Source organism: Pelodiscus sinensis, chromosome 1 (genome assembly GCF_052426305.1).
Source record: "Pelodiscus sinensis isolate ZL-2025 chromosome 1, ASM5242630v1, whole genome shotgun sequence".
Lineage (NCBI taxonomy): Eukaryota > Metazoa > Chordata > Testudines > Trionychidae > Pelodiscus > Pelodiscus sinensis.
This window is the reverse complement of record NC_143052.1, coordinates 218,944,887-218,958,399: the sequence shown is the minus strand read 5'-3', so window position 1 is coordinate 218,958,399 and position 13,513 is coordinate 218,944,887. Positions and strand designations below refer to the sequence as shown.

Here is a 13,513-nt window from a genome sequence, read left to right as displayed (position 1 = left end):
GAGGTGGGAGAGGGGAGAAGAGAGGGTGGGAAAGGGGAGGGGGAAACCTGGGAGGAGGGAGCTGGAAGGGGGAAGCAAGGGGAAGAAGAGGGAGGGGAAGCTCAGGGCTCAGGGGTGTGGGTCTCACTGGATCAACTTGATTGTCATGGAAACCTGCTCCTGGGTTGGCATGTGGCCTTTGGTGGCCAGGCTGGCAGCTATCCTGCCATAGACGGCCGCGTTCCTTCATCTAGTGCAGAGATCATGGACGCTGGGGGCATCCCCCTCCAAACCTGAATAAGGTCCATGTTCTCCACCCTGGACCAGGAAGGCACCCATCTTCTCCGGGCCCTGGGAGGCTCCTGGAAGCTGACAGACTGCTCCTGGAGAGCGGTGGAGAGCTGGCTGCCAGTGATTTGCTGGCTCATGTTTTACGGCCCCTGGGTCAGGGGCAGTGACTGCTGGCTCTGGGCTGGCAGGCTTAGAGCTGGCACAGGCACTATGGCCAGAGTCTAACTCTTTAAGGGCTCCGGGGAGGGGGAGGAGGGAGTGGAGTGTTCTTGGTTAAGGCTGGAGTGGCCACCAGGGCACCATGGGAATGCTGGAGGCCCCCTATTTCGAAATAAGTGTCTACACAGCACTTTTTTCGAAATAGCTATTTCGAATTTGGTGTTATTCCTCGTAGAATGAGATTTAGCAAATTCTAAATAAGTGTTCCACTATTTCGAATTTATTTTGAATAGCGGTTTGGCTGTGTAGACGCTAGGAAAGTTATTTCGAAATAAGGGCTGTTATTTCGAAATAACTTTGCTGTGTAGACGTACCCACACAGTTTATCTAGGTACTTGGGAAAGCAATACAGAGAAAGTGAAGGACAACTTTCAGGCTGAGAATTTTTTAAAGCAAATTAAAATATATTACAATTGCTAGAGCAAGACTGTGATTCCTTAAAAGATTTAATGCTAAGCATAGCTTCTGCCAGTCAATGAATGGAATCATATGATTATAAAGTACTGTTATCTTTCTATCTAGATTTGGTAGAATTAAATGAACCGCATTTATTATCAGTGAGCAGTCCTATGACATGTTAGAGTGTGTGTGCACTGCACCATAACTTGAAATAAGATACACAATTTGAGCTATGCAAATTGCATATCTTATTTCAATGCTGTTTTGCAATAGCTTGAAATAAAGCGCTATTCTGAAGCACCCCTTACTCCTCGTAGAATGAGGTTTACAGGGATGTTGGAATAGTGAGCCCGAAATAATGGGCTTGCTTTTAAGACATGAGATAGCTATTTCGGGATACTCCAGTATCCCGAAATAGCATTGCAGTGTAAACGTACCCTTAGAGATTTACAAATATATAGGATCGTGAGCTTTTGTGGGTAAAATCAACTTCCACAGATGAGTTAGAATGGAAATGTACTAAGCATTATTTTATGTGGTTTCCTTCATGGGAGTTCTTGAATGGGCAGAGGGTATAGCAGGCCAGAGGTACCTTTGCCTCCCCTGGCGCTGTGCTACAGCCAGATACCCAATGGTGGGGTTTGTCGAGGAAAGTTTTTGCTTTATTATGTCCCATGCAGGTTCCAGGGTGACTGAGGAGGCGGAATGTGCTATTAAGTTTTGTGGTTCATCAGTAACCTCCCTGGTCTGCAGAGAAGCTAAGTAGCAGATCTTGCCTCTTCAGCTGCCCCAGAACCTTCATGGCACATATCAAAAGTACGGCTGGGCTCAGGGCTTCAGCCTGCCTGGAGCTACTGCAGCCAAGAGGAGGGCACCTCCTTTGCATGGGCAAAGAGGGGGATCATTGCTCCAGGGATGCACCGGGCTCAGGGCGGAGTGGGCAGAAGGGACAGAACCGGGAGCTAACTTCCCCAAACAGGGGCTGTACCCAGCATCCATGAGTTCCTGTAAAATCTACAGTTGTTCATTTTACTATCATACACTTGCTCCTGACAGTATTTTATTGTAGTTTGTGGAAAATGATCACACAGTTTACTTAGTAGCTCCACTTTATGCTACCATGTAAATATTCTCAGCCTGCTATTACTTTTTTCATAAGTTTTATGCTGCTTTTCAAGCAAAGTTTATCCCCTGAAGAGGTGGATGACACATTATCATATAGTGCAAGAGTCTTGGGAGAAATCTCTTGCTCTGGAATCACATAGCTAAAAAAGTGCTTAACAATATTAGATCAAACCCCTTTAACAAACAAGGTGTTTCCTCCCTCCCTTCCCTTTACCCTCCCATTTTAGTTTCGCAAAAAATAATTTTCAATAAGATTTTCTTTCAGGTTCATGTCAACTAATGTTCTGAGAGTGGGACAAAAACACACAAACAAAACTTATTTAATCTTTTAGTTTGAGGGCTGCCAGCATCAGACTTGGAAATCACAGAGTGAAAGTGTCTTAAAGTGAAGTCACTTTTTTTTTTTCCAAGGAACAGCTTCACTTCAGAGGAGAATAAGTGCAGCCAACATTTCAATTTTCACATTGCACCAGAAGAATCCAGTTCTTTCATTCTGCTTCCATTGTTTTTACATTTAAATATGTTTGGGAAATCCCTGTTCTGATAAATATTCAGTTGCTTTGAGTCCCGCAAACATACATATTTAAAGATGGACAAAGTTCTATTTTCATTTTGCCTAAACTAATAAGGAGCTTGATCCAATGCCCTTTGTTAAGTCAATGGAAGTCTCTTAATTGACTTAGGGGAGCTCTGGATCAGATTTAAGGTGTCTAAAACTAAGGACTGCATTCCCAACCCAGTATTTCAGAGCGCTAATAATAGGACTGCACTCTTCTAGGTGACCCAGAGGCCAAGCTCCCATAAGATGAGATGTTTGTTCAGAATCAGCTTTGTCCCGAGGGATCCCATTGATCTTTTAAGACGAGATCCGGTTGCTTTTGAATACCTATATGTACAGGTGAGTGAAAAAATAACCAGTCTTAGTATAAGCTAAAAAAACATGTGGGTGGCAACTTTGAATGTTCTTTTTCATTTGTGCTTTCACAGATAAAAAAATGGACAATGGGGAAATCCTGATTTTAAAAATACATTGGTTCAATTCACCATATTCAGAAAGATATGCAGGTGTTTATTTTCCAGCAGAGACCCTCACACAAAGACCTTTTATGTGCCTGTGCTGTGGCAGCCTTCCAAAGAGTATGAGTATTCAGCTCTAGAAGGCCTGCAGCACTTCTCAGCAATCGTTTCTTGTCATTTGTTGAAAATCTCTTGGAGGTGACAGAGGATTAGAAAGATGGCGCACATGCAGCAGGGATGCAGGCAAAAAATGCTTGTATCAAAATCCACATGCCATTTGCTCTTTCCCAGCTACCAGGATTATTTGAGGTATCCAGACCTTTGTGAATACCCAACAAATCTGAGAGTCATAGCTTCCCGTCAGTCTGATGCCACCTTTCAGTGTGGGGTTAATACATAATGCCTCTGTCTTTAAAATAATCAGTGAAAGCTTTGCTTATGCTTTGTTTTTTAAGTCAACAATTTTTTAATTTGATGCTCCCTCTGTTGGTTCTCTGGCAGAGCTGTAATGATGTGGTTCAGGAGAGGTTTGGACCCGAGCTGAAATATGACATTGCTCTTCGGCTGGCTGCGTTACAAATGTACATTGCAACTGTAACCACCAGACAAACTCAGAAAATTTCCCTGAAATACGTTGAGTAAGTATAGCAAATAGCACATTCCCCAGAAACAACGGTTAGAATGTGTTTGTAGGTCTTTGCATGTTGGTCGATCCATCTGTCTGTCTGTGTATCCTGACTTCAGCTTTGTGCACTTTAAGTGCACGTTAAGTCTTGTATAGTTTGTGCCTACTTATTGAGTATGCCCTGCTTAGCAATGCGGCTTCTCTTCTGTCTGAAACACATGAAACTAGCTTTTAACCTCTCTTCCTCTGAGACTGGCGCAGACCCCAGAACACTGAGCTGAGAGCCTCATGTGATGCCTATGACTAACTTGAAGGTGATCCTTCTTCACTTTTGAGTGGACAACACGTGCAGCCCTCTCCTTCTAGAAGAATGGTAGGCACACCACAAGGCCCCTGAGGGAGAGGTGCAGTTGCCAATTTGAATTGATATTCCTTGGCTGTTGTAGACCAACAGTGTTTCCAGATACACAATTTGTGTAACATGCTGAGCTAAGCTGCCTTCTCAGTTACCCTGGTACAACCTTTGGCTCAATGTGCTCATAGTGTGTGTGATTTGAAATACAGGTCTAAAAACACTAATAAAGAACAAATAAAACTGAGCAAATAAACCCTTGCCGTTGGGCCATAAGAAACTTTCCTTACAGAAAATGTAAAATTGTACTGTGATTTATCTGTGTAAACCTGCATCTGCTCGTTTGTTGGAGGTGAGGAACTAAAGATTAAAAATGAGAAATGTCTGAGTCTCTGAAAACAGTTTGGAAAATCCCCAGTGTAGGAAGAACCTCACAGAGCAAATGTTAAAGCCTCTTATTTTTCTATGAAACAGTATGTCCTCTGAGTACAGAAAATAATCTGTTATAGCAAAACTGGCGCCTTTACCAACTTTCCCTGTGCTTTCAGGCACTCATTTGCTCAGCATCACAGCTACTATCTAGTCTTAGATAAACAGTCAACATAAGAATGTGAAATTAAAGATATGCCTTTTATTGCAGAAAAGAATGGGGATTAGAGACTTTTCTTCCATCTGCTGTGCTGCAAAGCATGAAAGAAAAGAACATAAAGAAAGCACTTTCACACCTTGTCAAAGCAAATCAAAACCTAGTTCCTCCGGGTAAAAAGGTATTTGCATCTTAATGGAAAATATATTTTAAAGACCAGAGAGGACTGCATGCACAGGAAATGTTTAAACTTAGTTCTTTGGAGAAATACCTAGCCAGTATGTTTTCAAAGATTGTTAGGCTGTATAATTTTCAGAGCCTATTACCACATTTTCAAGAATAATTAAAATAATTAATTATACCCCAGCTAAACCATCTCCTCATTTTGAGAATGGTGGAAAATTGATTATTAACCACCAAACTATGTTAAGGATTTTTTAAATTCATTTAGCACCAGCTGTTAATGGCAAATTTGTTAGAGAATTATGTTCTCTCTGCCTTATGCTCTAAGCTACATTAACCTGTGAGCCTGGCACAGACATAAGACATTTTCATGGTACTACACGATGATTTGCTCTGGCGCCGCAAGGTAAAGTGACCACAGCTGGCAAGATGTTACTGGATAAATTATCTTCCTTATTGTAATTGAATCTTCAGTGTGGTGTTAATATGCTTAGTCTTGGTATTATACCTTTGCTTCAACCAGGAAAACTGCGAGGGGAAATATCTATGGACATTTGTCTGTGGAAAACATCTATGTCATACATATGCGGCTTTAAGTATACTGTTTGTATTCTTATAGATACTGAGACACTCTGTGAATGGCAAAATACCAAAAGCTTGATCCAAAACATGTTAAACTCAACAGAAAGAACCCATTCACTTCAGTGGGTTTCAGCTCAGGCCCTAACAGATGCACATAAATCTGTGCTTATTTTAGTACTGCTAAATGTTAGGTGTTAACTGAAGGCTAAGTGCCAAATTTTTACCTGAACAAACCAGTGCGTACCCCTTTTCACTGCTGCAGCAAAAGTTGAAATGCTGTCAGCTGAATGTATTTTATCCTACCACTTTAGGTGTGTTTGAATCCATCCCTGTTAATCTGTTAATAGTGGTCTGTAGTAGCTCACGCCAGCTTCAGATTGGACAGAGATTATAGCACCGCCTCCCCGATGCAAATCTTGTCAAAATTATCTGTGCTTTTGTCACCTTCAGGTTGGACTGCTAGCACGGTTCTGCTGGGTGTTGCTCTTGAAATACATAGTGTAGCCACCTACATCTTTAGCAGGATAGGCCAACATGAATAACATGCTCTTTAGTCGCTACCAGGCCACTCTGGTGTAAATCCAGGAAGTATTATCTTCTGTATATTTGGTTTTGTCTCCATCTCACAGCATTGTGTTCCACTTAAATACTCTAGCTATCTGTCCCCAGAGCTGAATGCCTAGTGAGGGATAAAGGAAGACATTCTCAATAGAGGGCTGACCACTGAAGTCTGAATCTGGTGACTTTTAGGATACAATTCACGATCAATGTATTTATTCAAATTTTCCTCAGATGAGCGTATAATACATAGGGCATTTTATAGGTAAAAACATAGGGCTGACAGGACCTCAAGTAGTCATCAAGTCCAACCCCCTGTGCTGTGGCAGGATCCTGTAAATCCAGACCTTTTCCGATAGGTGTTTCTCCAACCTCTTTTTATAAACCTCCGTTGAGGGGATTTCATAGTTTCCTTTGGAAGCCTATTTGAGAACTTAACTACCTTACAGTTAGTACGTTTTGCCTTATATCTCATCTGTATCTGACTTACTACAGATTAAGCCATTATTTCTTGGTCCACCTTCAGAGGACATGGAGAGCAATTGATCGTTGCCTCTTTATTGTAGCCCTTAACATATTTGTAGCCTCTTACTGCTCTTCTTTTCTTAAGACTAAATATGCCTTGTTTTTTTATCTTGTCTTTTTTTGGTTGGTTGGTTGGTTGGTTGGTTGGTTGGTTGGTTGGTTGGTTGGTTTTTTTGTATTTGTGTTTCTCTCCTCTGGACTCTTTGCAATATGTCTACATTTTCCCTAGAGTGTGGTGCATAGAAATGGACACAGTGTATCACCTGATGTCTCACTAGTGCTGAGTAGAGTGGAACAGTTACCTCCCATGTCTTAGGGTACATCTAGACTGCAAAGCTATTTCAGAATTCTAGAGGTATCCTGAAATAGCTACCCCACATCAAAGGAACACACCTGCTCTTTCAAAATAATTTTCAAAATAACAGACACGCTATTTCTGCATCCCTGTAAACCTCGTTCCATGAGAAATAAGGGATGTCTCGAAACAGTGCTTTATTTCGATATTTGGTGCCGTGTAGACATGCCAAATTTTGAAAAAGCCTATTTCAAAATAAGATACACAATTTGCTTAGCTCAAATTGTGTATCGTATTTTGATTTTAGAATGTAGTCCAGACGTACCCTTATATACAACAATCCTATTATTTCACCTGAGAATGATATTAGCCTTTTTCACAGCTACATCACAATGGTATATATTTAATTTGTGAATCACAACAACCACCCGATCCTTTTCAGCAGTACTACCATCCAGCCAATTATTCCCCATTTTGAACTTCTGCACTTGATTTTTCCTTCCCAAATGAAGTACTTTGCATTTACCTTTATTGAACTTCATTGTGTTGAAATCAGACCAATTCTCCAATTGGTGAAGGTTGTTTTGAGTTCTAATTCTGTCCTCAAAAGTGCTTGCAACTCGCCCAACATTGTATCACCTGCATACTCTCCAATCCATTATCCAAATCATTCATGAAAATATTGAATAGTGCCAGACCCAGAATTGATCCCTGCAGAACTTCACTAGATATGTCTCCCCTGTTTGACAGTGAACCCATTGATAATTACTTGTAGAGTATGGTCTTTCAACAAGTTGTCCGCCTTATACTTATTTAATGTAGATTATACTTCCTTCATTTGTTTATAAGAAGTCATGTGGGCCTGTAGTATGTGCATATAATCATCCCTCCCTTTCTGGCTTGGAGGGAGGCCACACCACTTCAGTACATCACCAGGATTGCAGTCCATAGTAGGGAAGGGAGAATTAGCACAGTAGGTGCTGTGTCCAGGCTCTTGTAGCAGGGATAACTCCCAGTGCTCAAGAGGCCCTAGGTCAGTAGGTAAGGGAGCACTGGCAAGCAGTCTCTAGCACTGTCCCTTTGGCAAGGGACTGCTGGCGAGCACTGGCCATGTGGCCTTTGATGGGGAGGCTGCCACCACAGAGATAGGGTGTCAGGATAGGGGAATGCAAGCCTACGTGATTCTATTGCATCCCAGACCAGGACCCTAATGTTGGTAGTGTATCCCACCACTGGATGAGCAGTGGGATTCTTCTGCAATACACTGACTAGCTGTTAAGCCACATCATCATCAGACTATAACCCGTGGGCTACTCTCTACCTGAGTTCCAGGTCAGGCTCTTCAGGTTTGTCTGGGTTTTCAGTTGCCAGCAATCCCATCAGTTCTAGCTCCTCCTCAGTCTCAGGCATCACGTGGCCCAGCAGCACAGTTGGTGGGTGGCAGTGAACAGGGCACATCTAACTGCTTCTCTGTGTTGGCACCAACTGATCTAGGGGCTTCACCTTTTGTACTTCCTGCCCCACCACTCAACTTCCAGTAGGAGGGCTGAACCCAGCCAGACTCCACCCAGGTGGGTAGAGAGAGTGGTTCCTCTCACTCTAACATTACTAAAGTCAATATAAATCATAAATACTGTTTCCTCACGTCCACTAAGCCAGTAACCCTGTCAATGAAGGAAGGTGGATTAATTAGGCTTGATATGTTTGGACAAATCCATGCTGGCTATTCTGCATAACCTTATTATCCTCAGGTGCTTGCAAATTCATTGTTTAATGATTCTCTAGGAATTTTAAAAAATAATTGCTGACATTTCTGAGATTGCTTCAGCTAGTTCCTTAAATACCTTAGGATAAATTTTATCTGGCCCTGCTGTCTTGAATACATCTAACTTATCTAACTAATCTTTAATGTGCTCTTTTGCTATTTTGGCTTGCTTTCCTTCCTCTTTGTTATTAATATTGTGTGGTCACCATTAATCTTTTTAGTGAAGACTGACACAAAATAGGTATTAAACATCTTTGTTTTCTTGGTGTCATCAGTTATTAGCTCTTCTTCCCCACGAAGCAGAGTGCCTACACTTTCCTTTGTCTTTCTCTCACTCCTAATGAATTTAAAGAATCTCTTCATATTGCCTTTTAGGTACTTCCTAAATATTTTGTGCTTTAGCCTTTTCCATTTTGTTCTGACATGCTTGTGTTACTCTTCTATGCTCTTCCTTAGCAACTTGTCTATATGTCCACTTTTTGGGACTAAGTTGGGCTTGATTTTCTTGCAATATATATTTTTAATTCATGGATTTTGAGGATTTTGCCTGAGCAAGGGCACATTTGAGGCTTGTGATATTTGTATGAACTGAAGAGATTTTTTTCAGATAAAAATTGTACTTTAGTTGTTAATTTTTAAATTATTTTCTCCAAAAAATTAAACAACAAACAAACACAACTCTCCTGCCCCTCAAAGTTTCATTTAATCTTATTTGTAAATTTTCCTATTTTTCATGGAAATTAATTTTGGCATGTTTCTAAGTATTTCTGTTTTGCAGATTCATCTATTGTTAAGTAGAAAAGTTACTAAATTATTGTTTGTTTAAAAATCTTTTTAGCAGTAAGTTAGAAATAAAACCCTATATATCACAAGTAGCTAGCAAAATGTGCCATGTATAGCTTTCTTAGCAATTTTTAAAACATTTTTTTTAATTTACATTGGTAAACCAATTTTTAAAGAACTGCTACTGATGGTGATTATGAATAGAAATTCCAGTGTACCCTTGAAACTCTTCAATGAACAGATGTTTAATCTGAGTAGTCTAACATTTTCCTTTTACTGGAACACTTCCAATGTACTTGCAGTGCCCTGATGCAACCCATACATAAGTCCTGAGTACATCTGATCAAAATAAATAAGATTTTAATTCCGAGAACTGAAATCCTGTTCCTTCATCAGGAAGTCAAATATATAAAGATTTAGCTTCAGGCTGATGAGCACTTGTCCAGTCTCCTTAGGCTGTGTAATCATGTTTTAATTCTTGTTTCCATATGTGTTGATTTCCCCCATTGCATCTTACTCCTATAATAACATGAGAGGTTTTCTTCTCCTCAGCTCTCTGCTCTGCAAGCCAAGGTGCATTATCTCAAGTTCCTCAGTGATCTGCGATTATACGGCGGGCGTGTGTTCAAGGCAACATTAGTGGTAACTTTTTCCTTTCTTTTCCCTTTGTATTTTTCTCTAATTAATGTGCAACTACCTGACTTAAAGAAGTTCAAGTCCAAATCAAACATTCTTAAATAACACACATTCAATATGGGATCAAACCCAGAGGCACTTATATTTCACTCTTCTTGAAACTGTCTTCAGTTGTATTCTGATTGGAAACTTGGAGGCAGCATGCACTTGATGGATGATGCCATGCACATAAAAAGAAGTTACTCACCCTGTGAAGTAACAATTGTTCTTCAAGATGTGCCCCATGGGTGCTCCACTCTAGGTGTCAGGTCCCATCCCTAATTATAAAATAGTAAAGTTGATGAATAAAAAATTATGTTAAGAAATATACTCTACATCCACTCATGAAAACTGCAATGCAGTAAGTTTCCATTGAAAATAAATTGTGAAGTTATATCTTTTATTTTATCTGCTTTTACTATAAATCAAGTACAATCATGTACCTGTTGTTGGTTTTCTATTTTGGGGTTTTGTGTGTTTTTGCCTTTTCTGATGAACTGACTGACTCATGGCAAAGAAATATTGTCCAAATGAAATCTCATAAAAATGAAATTTGACAGCGGTGACGTTTTTGTTTCATTCTATTTTAGTTTTGTTATGCAACATCTGATAAATTTCTTACTCTTTTTATTTTTTTAAATTTCTTACTCTGTTTAATTTTAATTTTTTCCTTTTTATGGTACAGCAAGGAGAAAAGCGTTCAGAAGTGACTTTGTTAGTAGGGCCACGTTATGGTATCAGCCATGTGATTAACACCAAAACAAACCTGGTGGCCCTGCTAGCAGATTTCAGCCACGTTAACAGGATTGAGATGTTTACAGAAGATGAGAATACTGTTAGAGTTGAGCTCCATGTCTTAGATGTAAAAGTAAGTTGACTGTTAATTTGTACCAATTCAATATCTTAAAATAGCACAATTTTCGTTTTCCTTCTCTATTGAAGTAGTTGATAGAGTTGTGCATGATTTTGTTCTACATGTTTTCATGCTACCAATATTATGAAAATGTATTTAGAATTCTTTTAGATAAATGGCCTACAGTTGATTTCTTAGGACTATAGGCATTTCCATACCACATCAGACTAATGAGCTATCTAGTCCAGAATTCTGTTCCAGATGCTGCAGAGGAAAGTGCAAGAAACTTCACAGTGGACAGCTCTGGAATAACCTACCAACAAGGGGAATTTCTTCCTAATTCTGTAACTCTTTTGAATTCTTTTTTATTCTATCCAATGTAATTGTGGGGGCTCTCATTGTTCATATAGCTTCAGGGGATAGCCGAGTTAGTCTGTATAGGATAAACTTTAAAAACAACAAATCTTCTGGTAGCACTTTATAGACTAACAAAACATGTAGATGGTAACTCCTTGCCAGAGGAGGCTGTGAAGGCTAGGACTATAAGGCTGTGTCTAGACTGCAGGGTTTTTTCAAAAAAAAGTAGCCTTTTTTTTGAAAAAACTTCACCTGAGTCTAGACTACAGCCGCGTTCTTTCAAAATTAAATCGAAAGAACGCGGCTTTTCTTTCGACGGCGGTACTCCTCATTTCACGAGGAAGAATGCCTATTTTCGAAAGTGCTCTTTTGAAAAAAGGCGTTCTTGAATGCAAACAGGGCTTTTTCAAAAGAGAACATCCAGACTGCCTGGGTGCTCTCTTTCGAAAAAGCGGCTTGCTTTTTCGAAAGTACTGCTTGCAATCTAGACACTCTTTTTCTAAAGAGGTTTTTTCGAAAGTATCTTTCGAAAAAGCCTCTTTCGAAAGAGGCTTGCAGTCTAGACGTAGCCTAACAGAGTTTAAAGAGAAGCTAGATAATTTCATGGAGGTTAGGTCTATAGGCTATTAGCCAGGGGATAGAAATGGTGTCCCTGGCCTGTTTGTCAGAGGTTGGAGAAGGATGGCAGGAGACAAATTGCTTGATCATTGTCTTCGGTCCACCCTCTCTGGGGCACCTGGTGCTGGCCACTGTCGGCAGACAGGCTACTGGGCTAGATGGACCTTTGGTCTGACCCGGTACGGCTGTTCTTATGTTCTTATGGTATCATGAGCTTTCGTGGGCACAGCCCACTTCTTCAGATGACAGGAGTTTTGAGTTTAGGATGTGCAGACCCAAAATAAATAGGGGAGAAGGGACGTCTAATCCTCTTTTGCATCCCTCCGAGCTCTTTGCCTAAGTGGTAATGAGTGGAATTTTTGCATATTACTTAAGGGTAGATCCTCTCAGTGTAGTTTAAAGGAACTTGAAGCTTTTTGGTGGAAGCTTTCATAGACTTCCTATACAACTGTGTAGAGGATAACCAAGCTTAGAGCAGGAAATATAACCGTATGTAAAAGTTAAATACTTTTAAAGTAAGGATGCTACTCTTTCTTACACATGGAATATTTACCAAGCTCTGCTTTCAGACTTGTAATTTTTGTTGATAAGTGCCATTTCAAAATATTTAAGATAATATTGCTGCAATTTAACTGGATGGGCTGTGGCAACAGTACAAAAAAGCATTACAAGCTGAAGAGGCTCCTCTATTCTTTAGCTTCCCAGACAATAATAATATCAGAGGATCCCAGAGCGCTTTATAGCTGTTAACATCATTGCACCCCTTCAGGGTACTAGTCCTGATGGGACAACTGAGACAGAAATTAAATGATTCATTTTGTTCACACAGAAGGTTTGTGGAAACTTCGGGAATTTCCTTATCCAATTAGGTAATCAGCAGATTGTCCTTCCTCTGTTTTTAAGACCAGCTAGTTTGAAGGAGCCAGGAGATGAGAATCTAAGGAGTCTACAATACTTTATAATACTAATAGCTAATATATACATAAATTATAACGGAAAGAAGTCATCTATGGTCACTTACCAGTTCAGTGAGGGAAGAAAAACATGAATGGTTGATATGAAGAATGCGAAGGAAAATGGAACAGCCAGAATTTATGTGGACTAAGTAGCAAGAGTATCAAAATATTTATTGGACTTCCTGTCAAAAGGAGTGTGACGGGGTGTACCAGACCCACACTGGGAAAGCTGAGCCTAACAAGGCTTACTTAGCTGACAAAGTTCTGCCAAACATGCTCAGACTGCAGCCCAGGTATAAAAGCCTAGAGAGCAGTTCAGTCTGGGCTGGCTGCTGAGAAGGAAAGAGACATTGCCCAAGCCTCCTGCAGGTGAACCACCAGAGAAAATGGACCTAGAAGCCAGCCAGCGAGACACCTACACTACTGAAGGAGATTGGGAGGAACAAATCTTGGCCAAAGCTACTGCAAGTGAACCAATAGAGGGACCAGACCTGGAAACCAGCCAGTGAGACATCGGCGCTATAGAGGATTGGGAGGAAGGACTTTGGAGAGAGTCCAATGGAGTATGGTTGGAAGTAGCCCAGGGCAGGAGATTGCTTCCCAAAGAGCTCAGTGTATTGAGGTGGGATTCCCCACTGAGCGAGCAGAGGCCCAGGTCACTGCTACCAGAGTCCTGGGCAGGGACTGGTGGAGTAGGGAGGGCTCGAGTCCCCCTACTACCCATGCCTCAATCCCCCAACCCATAGGGCCTGAACCCGCTGTATAATGAC

The 13,513-nt window shown here is 40.7% G+C and overlaps 1 protein-coding gene and 1 long non-coding RNA gene across 4 annotated transcripts in view; one reads left to right on the top strand and one right to left on the bottom strand.

Moving 5' to 3' along the window:
• LOC112545733 (uncharacterized) overlaps nucleotides 1-13,513 on the bottom strand; it is a 90,963-nt gene that overhangs the window by 5,746 nt on the left and 71,704 nt on the right. Inside the window, exon 3 of the long non-coding RNA XR_012898855.2 lies at nucleotides 10,168-10,237. This is a non-coding gene — a long non-coding RNA (uncharacterized LOC112545733). The remainder of the gene's footprint in view (nucleotides 1-10,167; nucleotides 10,238-13,513) is intronic.
• FRMPD4 (FERM and PDZ domain containing 4) overlaps nucleotides 1-13,513 on the top strand; it is a 440,511-nt gene that overhangs the window by 416,850 nt on the left and 10,148 nt on the right. For all 3 annotated transcript variants that reach the window (XM_075914867.2, XM_025184488.3, XM_075914868.2), the window contains 5 exons: nucleotides 2,792-2,911; nucleotides 3,532-3,668; nucleotides 4,648-4,774; nucleotides 9,837-9,926; nucleotides 10,645-10,827. In XM_075914867.2, coding sequence (XP_075770982.1) covers nucleotides 2,792-2,911; nucleotides 3,532-3,668; nucleotides 4,648-4,774; nucleotides 9,837-9,926; nucleotides 10,645-10,827 — 657 coding nt within the window. The remainder of the gene's footprint in view (nucleotides 1-2,791; nucleotides 2,912-3,531; nucleotides 3,669-4,647; nucleotides 4,775-9,836; nucleotides 9,927-10,644; nucleotides 10,828-13,513) is intronic.